The following is a 14,783-nucleotide window of genomic DNA, read 5'->3' as shown; positions in this document are numbered from 1 at the left end:
GTAAGTTTTGGCAAACTCCAGCCTGGCTTTTTTATGTCTCGGGGTAAGAAGTGGGGTCTTCCTGGGTATCCTACCATACAGTCCCTTTTCATTCAGACGCCGACAGATAGTACGGGTTGACACTGTTGTACCCTCGGACTGCAGGGCAGCTTGAACTTGTTTGGATGTTAGTCGAGGTTCTATATCCACCATCCGCACAATCTTGCGTTGAAATCTCTCGTCAATTTTTCTTTTCCATCCACATCTATGGAGGTTAGCCACAGTGCCATGGGCTTTAAACTTCTTGATGACACTGCGCACGGAAGACACAGGAACATTCAGGTCTTTGGAGATGGACTTGTAGCCTTGAGATTGCTCATGCTTCCTCACAATTTGGTTTCTCAAGTCCTCAGACAGTTCTTTGGTCTTCTTTCTTTTCTCCATGCTCAATGTGGTACACACAAGGACACAGGACAGAGGTTGAGTCAACTTTAATCCATGTTAACTGGCTGCAAGTGTGATTTAGTTATTGCCAACACCTGTTAGGTGCCACAGGTAAGTTACAGGTGCTGTTAATTACACGAATTAGAGAAGCATCACATGATTTTTCAAAGGGTGGCAATACTTTTGTCCACCCCCTTTTTTTAGGTTTGGTGTGGAATTATATCCAATTTGGCTTTAGGACAATTCTTTTTGTGTTTTTTTCATTGAAGACAAATTAAATGAAGAGAATAATACCAAAGAATTTGTGATTGTTATCATTTTCAGGAAGAAACTGAGTATTATCTGACAGAATTGCAGGGGTGCCAATACTTTTGGCCAACACTGTAACTTGATTCTACTTAGGCTTGTGAGCTACAATGAATATAATCCTCTTAAAGTCCATAAGGTCACTCTCAACTGTTCTGTTCTTAACCTTCCAATAGTCAATAATAAAACCTTCTCCAATCAGAGCTTTCCTGACAAAATCCTCATCATATTTGAAAAGATGGAACTTGTCTTTTGAGATTGTGTAATATGTTGCATCTAATGCCCCAATTAATATCATGTGTCCTCCAGGTTTCAGCAATCCTAATAACTTCCTTAGATATGTCATGTAGTCATCTTGATTTTTACTGATAGAATCCAAGAGCCAAGCACTGATGATACAATCTGCTGGTGGTAAGACGATCGGATCCATCATATTTTCTTTCCCTAGGTCACATTTTACAACATGTTCCAATGCTAGTCTAATTTTTTCTTCCTTCTCCTGCAACAGGTCACTGAAACTAAAGGAAAAAATAAGGAAAAATAATTGTTCTAGCCACCATCAGTAGATCTGACTTTACTATATTTTGTCTTCCAGTACATGTAGAAGGACCTAAATCAACCTAGATATGAGTGCTAAATGCCCTATAGATGAGAATATTGATCTCAGTTGACAAATGTAGGTTTTTTTTCTGCCTTTTTTAAGTTTAATCAGAAATAGAGTAGCAGGATATATTTCATCTTGGATTGATGTAGGGGTTCAATTGAGCAAGAAAAATTATCATCATTATTGAAAGTTGTAAGAGCCCTAAGGGAGTCTGTGGATTTTGGTCCGATATTGGACCGTAATATACAAATTGGCTGCAGCTCTTACAACCCGAGCGTGACAGCTTCACAGAAATATATGAAGCTGTCACGCTTGAGTTGAGAGAGCCATGGTCATTCAGTGTATTAGCAGTTCATGCTGGGAATGATTGGCACAGATGTCTGAATGAACCCTTAGGGCTTTGTTAAGGATGAAACCTCGAGGCATCATCCCTGCACTTTTTTAATTAGGTTCCTTTTCTCAGTATTAAGGGAGATGCAAGGGATACAGGACAGCATTATAATGACTCCAAAATATATTTCTGAATTATTAGGTGTGATGACTAGTAAAAAAAAACTTTAATCTGCACTAGAAGTTAAAAAACCTTTAGGAATCTGGCAATATTAACCACTTCGCACCAGAGCCTGTTTTTGCCTTCGTGACCGGGCCAATTTTTTCAATTCTGACCACTGTCACTTTATGAAGTAATTACTCTGGAACGCTTCAACGGATCCCCCTGATTCTGAGAATGTTTTTTCGAGACATATTGTACTTCATGATAGTGGTAAAATTTCTTCAATATCACTTGCGTTTATTTGTGTTGGAATAATACATATTAATCTGTATGTGTATTGCAACAATTATGCTGTTTCATATGTTGTGCATATTGTGAGGTTGTTAACAGAGTTGTGTTTTAAAAAAAAAAAAACTCCCACAGACAGGATGCCCCCTCCTTCTCTTCCTGTATTGTTGTTTTATGTTTTGTTTCTCCTCATGCTGCAGTAACACCAGACTCCATGCTGTGCCTATGCTGGATATGAATAAACCTACATTCTGTGTTCTAAACTCTGGATGTCACGCGGATTAATCCTCTGCTAACAATTTGTGAAAATATTGGAAATTTGGCGAAAATTTAGAAAATTTTGCAATTTTTAAACTTTGAATTTTCATGCCCTTAAATCAGAGAGATATGTCACACAAAATAGTTAATACATAACATTTCCCACATGTCTACTTTACATCAGCACAATTTTGGAACCAAAATTTTTTTTTGTTAGGGAGCTATAAGGGTTAAAAGTTGACCAGCAATTTCTCATTTTTCCAACAAAATTTACAAAAACATTTTTTTAGGGACCACATCATAATTGAAGTCACTTTGAGGGGTCTTTATGACAGAAAATACCCAAAAGTGACACCATTCTAAAAACTGCACCCCGCAAGGTGCTCAAAACCACATTCAAGAACTTTATTAACCCTTCAGGTGCTTCACAGGAATTTTTGGAATGTGGAAGAAAAAAATTAACATTTAACTTTTTTCACAAAAATGTTACTTTAGACCCAATTTTTTTTTATTTTCACAGGGGTAACAGGAAAAAATGGACCCCAAAATTTTTTGTGCAATTTCTCTTGAGCGTGCTGATACCCCATATGTGAGGGAAAACCACTGTTTGGGTGCACTGCAGGGTTCGGAAGGGAAGGAGCGCCATTAGACTTTTTGAATGTAAAATTTGTCTGAATAATTAGCAGACACCATGTTGCGTTTGGAGAGCCCCTGATGTTCCTAAACAGTGTAAACCCCCCACAAGTGACACCATTTTGGAAACTAGACCCCTTAGGGAACTTATCTAGATGTGTGGTGAGCACCTTGAACCCCAAGGTGCTTCACAGAAGTTTATAATAATGAGCTGTAAAAATAAAATTTTCACATTTTTCCCACAAAAACGTTTTTCATCCCTTAATTTTGCATTATCATAAGGGTAATAGGATAAATTGCACAATGAAATTTTTTGTGCAATTTCTCCTGAACACGCCGATACCCCATATGTGGAGGCAAACCACTGTTTGGGCGCACGGCAGGGTTTGAAAGGGAAGGAGCGCCTTTTGACTTTTTGAATGTAAAATTTGTTTGAATAATTAGCTGACACCATGTTGCATTTGGGGAGCCCCTGATGTGCCTAAACAGTGGAAACCCCCCACAAGTGACACCATTTTGGAAACTAGACCCCTTAGGGAACTTATCTAGATGTGTGGTGAGCACCTTGAACCCCAAGGTGCTTCACAGAAGTTTATAATAATGAGCTGTAAAAATAAAATTTTCACATTTTTCCCACAAAAAATGTTTTTCATTCCCTAATTTTGCATTATCATAAGGGTAACAGGATAAATTGCACCATGAAATTTGTTGTGCAATTTCTCCTGAGTACGCCGATACCCCATATGTGGGGGAAAACCACTGCTTTGGTGTACGGCAGGGTTCGGAAGAGAAAGGAGTGCTATGTTGGCTGGGATAGGTTGCAGACACCATGTCACATTTGAAGAGTCGCTGACATGCCGAAAAAGCAGAAACGCCCACAAGTGACCCCATTTTGTAAACTACACCTCTCAAGGAATTCATCTAGGGAAGTAGTGAGTATTTTTTAATTTTTAAATTTTTACCATTGGGCAGTGAGAAAAGCATAATTATATTTTTACCACAAAAAAATGTTTTACCCTCTGATTTTACATTTTCATACAGGGCAATGGGTAAAAATGGTGCCGAAATGTGTCACACAATTTCTTCTAAAAGTATCAATACCCCATATGTGGCTGTAACATACCGCTCAGCCATACGGCGAGATCTGGGGGGGACGGAGCGCTATTTGACAATTGGAGAACAAATTATTGTAGAATAAGCATTTGGATTTGGGAGCACAAAATTTTCTGAATTTCTTTTGGGGGGGGGAAGGGCCATTTCACTTTTCCAGAGCCTTTCTGCTACCAGCAACTTGGAAGTCCCTTATATTTTTAACAGATGACGGACCTGAGTGGGGACTAGCTTTTTTTGAGGACTGAGTTGAAGCTTTTATTGGGAACATTTTACGTAACATTTATCCGGAGCTCTAGTCTGAGCACTTACATCGGGGTTTCCATTTAAATTTCCAAGTGATGTAATTTAGATGAAACCCCTGCGGGATCCATTCACTGTAATGAGTCAGCAGAGTTACTCTGGACTCCGTCTGGCCTCTGTTTAGCGGTGTCCTTTTTTTCAGAAGTGCACAAAACTGTGGCCAACCGCACTTTTATGCACACCTAAAACAAATGACACCGTGGGATCACAGGCCAGACGGCATCCACAGTGGTCTATATCTGCCTCATTACAGGGAATCTTCCGTCATGGGTTCCGTCTGAATCACGTATTTCAGAGATTTACACGGAAACTCTGGTGTAAGTGCTCAGCGCAGAGCGCAGGATAAATGCGAGCAGAAACTTACTGCGATCTTTGGGAAACATAATAAACAAATCAGTAGCAGGTGAAGAATTGGTTTTATTTATTTTTTACGCCGTTCCTCGTGTGATATAACTGATTAGATTACTTTATTCTTCGGGTCGGTGCGATTACAGAGATACCAGATTTATATCGGGTTTTTATGATTGACAGCTGTCACACACTAAGTGACGCTTTTTTTTTGCAAAATCTAGTTTTTGCATCGCCATATTTTGAGAGCTATAATTTTTCCATATTTCGGCCGACAGAGTCATGTGTGGCTTGTTTTTTGCGGGACGAGTTGACATTTTTATTGGTACCATTTTTGGGTACGTGATATTTTTTGATCGCTTTCTATTCCGTTTTTTGGGAGGTAAAATTAACAAAAAACAACAATTCAGGAATTGTTTTTGAGTTTTTTTTTAATGCCGTTCTGCGTATGGTAAAAGTGATCAGGCAGCGTTATTCTTCGGGTCGGTACATTTACAGCGATACTACACTTACTGTATATTTTTTTTATGTCTTGGCGCTTTTACACAATAAAACAATTTTATAGAAAAAATATTTTTTTGCATTGCTTTATTCTGAGCGCTATAACTTTTTTATTTTTCGGCTGATGGAGCTGTATGGCAGATTTTTTTTTGCGGAACAAGATGATGTTTTCAGCGGTACCATTCTTATTTCCATTTTGCTTTTTGATCGCATTTTTTTCCACTTTTTGTTTGGCAATATGATGAAAAAGCATTTTTTTTGCTCCGTTTTTTATTTATTTTTATTACGGTGTGCACAGAAGGAGTTAATTAGTGTGACAGTTTTATAGATCGGGTTGTTTCGGACGCGGCGATGTACTTTTTTTTGTTTTGCATAAATATACGGATTTATTGGTTTAATATTTTATTTATTTATTTTTATTTATTTTGTGGTTTTTTTTAACAGTTTAAAAATATTTTTTTTAACTTTTTTTTTACATTTTTACTTAGTCCCTGTATGGGACATTAATTTTTATTTTTCTGATCACTGATCTCATGTAATGTAATACACATGTATTACATTACATGAGATCTTCGCTGACTGTTTCACAGTCAGAGTCTCCTGCCAGGCTTCAGCTGCAGGCTGAGCCAGGCAGGACACCATATATGGCAGATCTGGAGGCGGTCATTTGACCTCCAGCTGCCATAGCAACGTCAGGTCCTGGGAGGTATAAGAGGGCCGTCGGAGAGGTAAGTGGACGACCCCCTCTCCTCCTGCTGTCTTCTATATGCCGCGATCACTATAGATCGCGGCATATAGAAGACAGCAAAGGGTTAACATCATTGGGACCTGATCCAATCAGGTCCCGATGATGTCCCCTGTCAGAGCTAATGCTCTGCACCGGAATCGCAGCACTTGCAGGACCCTGGGGGTCCTGAGCGCTGCGAGACCACCCACCGTTTTTAAACGGAGGCGCTGCACAGAGCCCAGCAAGGGCCGACGTTTATCTACAGTGAGCGGTCGGGAACCGGTTAATATCTCTTTCTTTCTCTTGTGATATGAGATGGTGAATGAGGGAAACATTTTTTTACTAGAAAATTGAGGTGTCATGGTCTCATGGTTGGGCATTATGTAGCAAATATATTGTGAGTTACTTGTTTGCATAGACTTTAGTCTGCGTCCATCGCCTTAAGTGTCTCATCGCTTAAGTGAAGAAATATGAATTATACCTGAAATGATCCTAAAGGAAACTGAAGGTAACTGAATACTTGGACACTGTGTTTGTGTTTGTTTTCACTCTCACCCCCATAATCCTTCACTTTTTACAACCACCCCTAATCCCAACACCTAGTAAGGAACTGGTCATCTTTCCCTCCATCCTCCCCATCCATCTCACCTCCTCCTCAGAACTGTCCCTCAAGATTCAATCCTGTGTCTCCAAACACAGACAGCCACCTCATGCTCTCTCCTGCTCTCACCTACTAACACTTTCTCTGCCCAGCGATATCTCCGCAAATCCTGGCCCTTCTCACCACATCTCTACAGTCACCTCTATCTCCTATCTACGATCTACCACAAATTTCTATAAGCCTTCTAACCTTATACCCATCCACCCAGCCCCCGCTTCCCCAGTCCCACTTACAGGAGCCCTATGGAACGCTCACTCTGTCTACAACAAACTCTCATACATCCATGATCTTTTCATTACTAACAAACTTTCCTTCCTCGGCATCACTGAAACCTGGCTCACCACCTCCGACACAGCCTCTCCAGCTGCACTTTTGTATATTGGATTCCATCTACTCACACCCCCTGCCCCATTGGCAAGCATGGAGAAGGAGTTGATTTCCTCCTGTCAGATAACTGCTCCTTCACCCCAATTCAACTGCCACCATCCATTACCCTCCCTGTATTTGAAGTGTACTGTGTGTGCATCTACTCCCCCTCCAACCTCCAGCTGCCTGTTAGTTACCACCCCCCAGGGCCAGCCACCACTTTCTTTGACCAATTCACCACCTGGCTGCTTCATTTCCTTTACGCTGACATCCCCACTATCATCATGGGTGACTTCAACATCCCAGTTGACACTACCCTCTCAGCTGTCTCTAAGTTTCTATCTCTCACTTCCTCTTTTGGCCTCGCTCAATGGTCTTCTGCACCCCATCACAAGGATGGCCACACTCTGGTCTTCATATTTACCCGACTCTGTTCCCTATCTAACCTATCTAACTCACCTCTCCCTCTTTCTGACCACAACCTACTTACATTCTCTTCCCTCTCCTCTCCAGGTCTACAGCCCCCACTCCATAAACCTGTACACCCTTGTAGAAATCTTAAAAACTTTGATCTACACTCAGTCTCTGAATACCTTCTCCCTGTTACAGACATGAGTTCCTTACACAATGCAGATGCTGCTGCTGCTCTATACAGCACCATAATAGCTGCATCTCTTGAACCGGCCGCCCCTCTCACTTATACCAAAGCTCGCAAAATCAACAGGCAACCCTGGCACACCAGCCTGACCAAAGAACTGAGGCAGGCTTCCAGAGTTACTGAGCGGAGATAGAAAAGATCCCACTCCAAAAAGGACTTCATCACATTCAAACAGTCCCTCACTACTTTCAAGTCCACACTCACTGCAGCAAAGTAAAAATACTTCTCATCTCTCATATTCTCCCTGTCTGACACCCCTAAACAGCTATTCAACACTTTCAATTCTCTCCTCCGTCCCTAGCGCCCCTTCCCTTTCCTCTCATCTCAGCTGAAGACTTTGCCTCATTCTTCTAGCAGAAGATTGATAACATCATAGAAAGCTTTGGCCTGCAACCCCCACAGCCCCTTCTCATAATTACTCAGCCCTCCTCCTCCAAAACCAGCTTCTCCGCCATCACGGAAGATCAACTTTCTGCTCTCTCATTATCACACCTTACCACCTGTGCACTTCACGCAATCCCGTCCCACCTCATCCCAAACCTCACCACAGTCTTTGCTCCAACCCTAACCCATCTCTATCACTAACAACTGGTGTCTTCCCCTCAGGTTTTAAACACGGCTCAATCACACCCATCCTCCAAAAGCCCTCCCTTGACCCATCCTCTGTGTCTAGCTATCGCCCCATATCACTTCTCCCTTATGCTTCAAAGCTACTGAAATAACACGTCCATTCTGAACTGTCCTCCCACCTCTACTCCTGCTCCCTCTTTGACTGCTTACAATCTTGCTTCCGACCGCATCACTTCACTGAAACTGCCCTGACTAAAGTCACCAACGACCTACTAACCGCCAAATCCAAGCGACACTACTCTATCCTCCTACTCCTGGACATGTACTCTGTTTTTGACACAGTGGACCATTCTTTATTACTACAGATTCTCTCATCTCTTGGCATCACATACTTGGCCGTAGCTTGAGTCTCGTCATGTCTAACACACCAGACATTCAGCGTCTCCCACTCACACACCACCTCCTCACCTCGCCCCCTATCTGTCAGTGTCCCGCAAGGTTCAGTCATAGGGCCCCTGCTCTTTTCCATTTACACCTTCAGCCTGGAAAAGCTCAAAGTCTCATGGCTTTCAGTACCACCTCAATGCTGATGACACACAAATCTACCTCTCTGGACCCGATATCGCTTCCTTACTAATCCGAATCTCACAATGTCTGTCTGCTATTTCACTACTAGATTTCTAAAACTTGACATGGACAAAACAGAATTCATCATCTTTCCCCCATCTCAATCAACCCCCCAACAGACCTATCAATTAAAGTAAATGGCTGCTCTCTCTCCCCAGTCCCGCAAGCTCGCAGCCTCGGGGAATAGCCCTGCATGCACATTTTTGCACTGCTTTTGGATCTGTATTGTGGATACAGATACAGTATCATCAGTAGTGTTGAGCGATACCTTCCGATATCAGGAAATATCGGATCGGATTGGATCGGGCCGATACCCAAAAAGTATCGGATATCGCCGATTCCGATACCGGAAACCAATGCAAGTCAATGGGACACAAATATCGGAATGAAAATAAACCCTTTCTTTCCTTGTAGGTTAATTCTATATGAAGGAAAACAACTAACAATAATGTAGAATGTATTGGGGGAGGTGGTTGCCCAAATCGATGGGAATAGTGCTCACAGTGAAACATGAAAAGCCGGCAATTCAGCAGCGGCATACACCGGTACCCGACAATTTAGAACAGAAAGAATAGAGCTTCACACATAGATTAGATACAAAGAAACATGTCAGTCACATATATAACAAGTACAGTGACAGTGTTGCTTACTGTAATTGTCATTTAGTGTAAAGGATTTATTTTAAAAAAATATTAGTGTTTTCATGCACCGTCTCTTTAAAAAAGCCGGCCGGCAATTCAGCAGCGGTACCCGACAATTTACAACAGAAAGAATAGAGCATCACACATAGATTAGATAGATAGAAACATGTCAGTCACATATATAATAAGTACAGTGACAGTGTTGGTTACTCTACTTGTCATTTAGTGTTAAAATAAAGGATTTACTAAAAAAAAAATTGGCGTGGGGTTCCCCGTAATTATAGTCTCTAGAAGAGGTTAAGCAGACGGCTGGGGCAGATGTTTGAAGCCTGGGAAGAGGGTAATACCCACGGAGCTTCCCAGGCTACTAATATCAGCCCCCAGCTGAATACCTAGCCTTTACTAGCTATTAAAATGGGGGACCCCCCAAAAAAAATGACGTGGGGTCCCCCCTATTTTAATAGCTAGCAAAGGCTAGGCAGACAGCTCGGGGCTGATATTAATAGCCCAGTAAGGGTGCCATGAATATTGGCCCCCTCCCAGGCTAGAAACACCAGCTGTCAGCCGCCCCAGAAATGGCGCATCCATAGGATGCGCCAATTCTGGCACTTAGCCTGGCTCTTCCACGCTGCCCTGGTGCGGTGGCAGGGGGTAATAGTGGTGGGGTTCATGTCAGCGCCAGCTGCCATGAAGCCCCGGTTAGTAATGATGGGCGTCTATAAGACACCCCCATTACTAACCTACAAAGTGTTAAAAAGAAAAAACACACACTACACCCAGAAAAAAATAATTTATTTGAAATAAAACACACCATTTCATTTAATTCTTAGTTTACTAAAAAAAAAATAGTTACCTGTCCACGTTCCTGCACTGATCTCCCATGCACAGCTGTCACATCTGGATATGGTGACAGCTGTGCATGGCTGCTGTAAGCTCACACTGCCGGGAATACGTCTGCTCCCGGCAGCGTGAGCCCCTGACTGAGGTCACCAGAGTGCATTCAGGCAGCGCAGCTCCGGAGACCTCCTTTACGGCACTGCCCACGGTACAGCAGGGCCGTAAAGGAGCTAACCGGAGCAGCGCTGCCTGAACTCCGGCGAACCTGCTTATGCAATGACGGGGCTGCTTTACGGCCCCGTCATTCTAGCGGCGGCAGCGGTTTAGAGCGGTCACATTTTATGTGGCTGCTCTAAACTGGAGATCTTCGTGGGACACTCGTGGACTACTACGGAGGGGTAAGGATAAGGTTGTGGTTTATTATTTTATATTTTATTACAGGAGATCGATGGCTTCGGGGAATTAGGTGTCTAGGTGAGTATAGGTGTCGTTTTTTATTTTTTACTTTATTTTAGGTGGTGATCGGCGGGGACAGGTAATGTATAAACTAATTTATTTTAGGTAACCACTGGCCACCAATGAAATGTATTCAAAATTTATTGGGGACCAAAAACACAAAAAAAATTATGGGGGCCACACGTATAGGGGCAAAAATAACATATGGGGCAGTTTAAATAGCAGGATCAGGCTGATGGGAACTATTGCTCCCATCGAGCTGATCCGGCTGGCGCGAGTGGACGGGGGACAGACATAGGCCGATGGGAGTAGTAGTGTCACATCGGCCTATGTCTGCCTGCACGCAGACACCCGCAAACACCCGCAGACATCGCACAGACACCGCGCACACACTAATCATGACCGGTCTGATGGTCTGGGAGGTGAGGCTGACCTGTGCAGCCGTGGGAAAGTTCATGTGAGTTCATGCAATGCAGTCAAGCATGAACTCACATGAACCCTCTGAGGGCACCGCGGCTACTTCAAATAAACAGCTGATCAGCATCAGCTGATACCTCAGCTGTTCATTTGAAATAACCGGCGGGAGAGCGCAGCACAGAGCGGGAAAGCCCGCGGTGATGTCTTTTCACTGCCGGCTTCCCCGCCCGGGTCCTTCGCTCCCCGCCCGGTCCTAACTTACGATCGGGATGGGAGGTGGCGAGGGGAGCGGAGGATTGGGGTGGGAGGCTGCGGGGAAGCAGTATGGGGCTGTGTGGTTGTTTAAAAGCCGACGGCTTTTTACCGCCCACCGGCTTTTAAACAATCAGGAGAATTCTCTCACGCTGGGATGGCATTCTGATGACAGGCGCTGCCATCCAGCTTGTCATCCTTCAGAGACACTGCAGAGCGCAGGCATTATGGGAACTTCCGATTCCAGTATCCGATATTCTAAAAGTATCAGAACTCAGTATCGGAACTCCGATACCGCGAATATCGGCCGATACCCGATATTTCAGTATCGGAATGCTCAACACTAATCAGCAGCAACTTTTCTCTACTATTTGATTGCCACTTTGGGTTCTCTAACCTGTTGGTGTTGCAGCAGCTGAAATAATTTCCTTCTAAAGCATATAACTTCTATTGTGGATCACACAACCTTACAAGGTGAGAAGTTACCATAACCTTCAATCCTTTATTCATTTATCTTATAAAACTTTTCAACCAGAGAATGGTCTGGTGACCATGTGGGCAATTCTATGAAAAGATGCTCATGAGGAAACTTCACAATGGTTCTATTCCCAGGATTACGGTGTGTCAAAATATACAGTAGCCAAACCTCTCTAGTATGGTACATTGTTGCACTAAAAGCTCGGCGATACATTGATGTTGTCAAGGAACCAGTGGAACGGCCATTTCTCAAAAAGTGCCACAAGAGCCATATTTCAGCACAGCTACCTGATATATCTCGTAATACCTCACCTTTTTCCTTCTATGTCAGCATGTAGTTTTGCGGCATGGCCCCAATCAAATGCTCCTGTTCGTTCGTCCACCCATCTTTTCAGTTCCATGATGCATCTGTCAGTAATCTTCAGCACTATGACGTCTTTGAAAAACTCACAGGCTGCATATAAGTGATGAACCATGGAACCAACACTAAGGTCAATCAAGATGTCTCCTTTAATATGATCTGCAGAAAAAAACATGGATATTGAAATCTTGAAATATTAAACCCCCATAGATTTTGTAATTGTGGCCATTTATATTTGTCATTTGTGTTATTCAGGACAAAACTGGTAGACCACTGAGACAGGTCCATGTAACACATGTGTCATTAGTAACTCACAGATCTATTTGTTGATAAAGAAGAGTCGAAAAAAAATGGGGTGCACCCATCTGTAAAAGGTAGATACAGTACTAGACACACCTGACAGTATCATATAGGGGGTCACAAGATAAGCAACTGTGGCATCAGAATCAGGCAATGATGCGGCATTAGAAAATTGCCTAATGTTTGTATAAGACTCATATTCTTATTCTATTATGATTTTATCTAAATTCCAAAATCTTGCAAATTTCTCATTAGCCATTAAGCCTGATTCTTGACTCATACTGTCACGGGTGTGTCAGATGTGACAGACAGTAGCCCTGCAGTTGGTTGCAGGAGATCTCTTCGTTTGGCATTACAGACACCTTCTTGATCTGTCTCACTCTAGGACTCAGTGGCTACCTTCCTCTTGCTAATTAACACCCTGGCCTGAGTGTTTAAATAATTTCAGCGTGCATAAGGGAGGTGCCGGTGATAATCACATGACCCCTTGTGAAGGCTTGGAGCTGTTGCAGTCCGCTAACTTACTCCTTGGTGCTAAGAGGCCGTGTGTGTAATCTCTCTGAAGTAGGCTCAAGCTAAGTTACTTCCCCCGTGTCTGTCTCCTCTTGCTGGCTTTAATTGTTACTTGGGGCTGACTAGCGCTCATCCCCCCTTCCCTAGCCAGGGACTAGCTCTAGGGAGATACAGGGTTTTAGGTTCCTTATTGGTGATTGGTGAGAAACCAATATAGGAACGGTAGGGAAGACAGTGTGATATCAGATCAGCCTAGGAGGTCTCCATCCCCTCTTTCCTTAGTGTCTAGGCTCCCTTCCTCTCATCCCTTCCTGTTGTACTTTGTCTTTCCTACACTGTGCGTGACACATACTTACTGTTCTGTAAAGGATGCCACAAGGACATAGGCTGGATTAGATTTAATTGAGGAGAACTTTTCTGGGCATGCTTTTGTAGCGCCCCGAGGGTTCGGCCGCTACAGGGGTATTACACCTCTGCCAGAGGTGTGATATTCCACTCCCGAGTAAGGATGGAGTATGGACCAGGGCTCAGTTAGCTGCATAAAGCACACTCACCCCATTTCCGAGGGACAGCTCAACGGTGCTCCCATTAGACATTAATGCAGGCACGACAGACTATGTCCCTGGCTGGAGTGGGGAGGGGGGAGGAAACTCAGTGATGTAGGAGCAGAAGGGGACGGTTTCTGAGCATAGATAGGAGCTCATTGGTTGCTGGTCACCTGAGCTCACACACTAGGGAAGGGTATAAAAGGTGGGCACCATCTTAGTTCTGGGTCAGTTCAGTTAGAGAAGAAGCAGAGTGGAGATGTGACAGGGAGCTGTGGCTCCCTCTCGGCCCAGCTCCATGAGGCAGGCCTAGAGAAAAGGCAAGGAACAGAAAGGAACAAGAACAGAAAGGAACAGAAAGGAACAGCAAGGAACAGAAACAGAAAGAGAAGTACCCAAAGTGTAATCAAAGGGCTCAGAAACAAGAAGGTGGAAGGGACCCTAAGAACCCACGAGAATACAGGGTGAAGGGTCAGGCAGATTAAGGGTACCGGATCCCAAGTTGGTGGAGGAGAAACTACCCTCAGCCAATGACCGGACGTCGTGATCATTTATTGGTGCGACACCTCATCAAACCTGCTAGGAAGGCACCATATAGGACAGCGGGAAACGGGGCCCACGTTTACCCGCGCAGTTCCGCGGCAGCTGGACAAAAGTGGGTCACTGGTGAGGCAGGCCAGAGAAAGGACAAAAGGGGGTCCTGAGCCATACTTCTGAACTGCCTGGGAGTTTTCCGAGCCCCACACCTGGTGGACGCAGCACGGCTCGGGCGGTCACTACTGGTGCCGAAGTGACCCGGAGCACATGAACTGTGAGTAAAAGACATTGGATTGCAGTACGTTGTCTGTATACTTTCTCGCTCCTCCAGCACTACCGGTACTGGGACTCCCTGCACCATCACCCCCACCATCCACTGCACTGCCCTGGGGTTACACTCTTCCCGTGGGGAGTTATCCAATCTCAGCTGCACACACCATCAGCCTCAGGGGAATACCTTGCAGAGGCGGTTCATAATAGCCGCAATCCACGGGTGGCGTAGTCGGACACTATCAACAGCACATAGCAGACTACCATTGGTCTGACCACCCTGAGCCACGGAACCGGGTTC

General features: G+C 43.9%; 1 protein-coding gene across 1 annotated transcript; it reads right to left on the bottom strand.

The window, feature by feature from the left end:
* Positions 1–817: 817 nt before the first annotated feature.
* LOC141171630 (nicotinamide N-methyltransferase-like) lies at positions 818–12,447 on the bottom strand. The gene is made up of 2 exons (XM_073655301.1): positions 12,269–12,447; positions 818–1,241 (listed from the first exon to the last, which is right to left on the bottom strand). Exons 1-2 carry the CDS (start codon positions 12,430–12,432, stop codon positions 818–820), a joined length of 588 nt encoding a protein of 195 aa, XP_073511402.1. The 5' UTR covers positions 12,433–12,447.
* Between the last annotated feature and the right edge of the window lie 2,336 nt (positions 12,448–14,783).

The sequence above is a fragment of the Phyllobates terribilis genome, unplaced genomic scaffold (assembly GCF_046119375.1).
Source record: "Phyllobates terribilis strain yellow unplaced genomic scaffold, ASM4611937v1 Scaffold_12__6_contigs__length_324123572, whole genome shotgun sequence".
Classification (NCBI taxonomy): domain Eukaryota; kingdom Metazoa; phylum Chordata; class Amphibia; order Anura; family Dendrobatidae; genus Phyllobates; species Phyllobates terribilis.
Note: the sequence above shows the minus strand (reverse complement) of the source record. Positions and strands in the feature narration are given on the sequence as shown.

Coding starts and splice junctions, on each gene's coding strand:
- LOC141171630 (XM_073655301.1), bottom strand. CDS start 12,432: ATGGTTCATCACTTATATGCAGCCTGTGAGTTTTTCAAAGACGTCATA. Junction 1,242..12,268: donor GCTGACATAGAAGGAAAAAG/GTGAGGTATTAC, acceptor CTTTAGTTTCAG/TGACCTGTTGCAGGAGAAGG.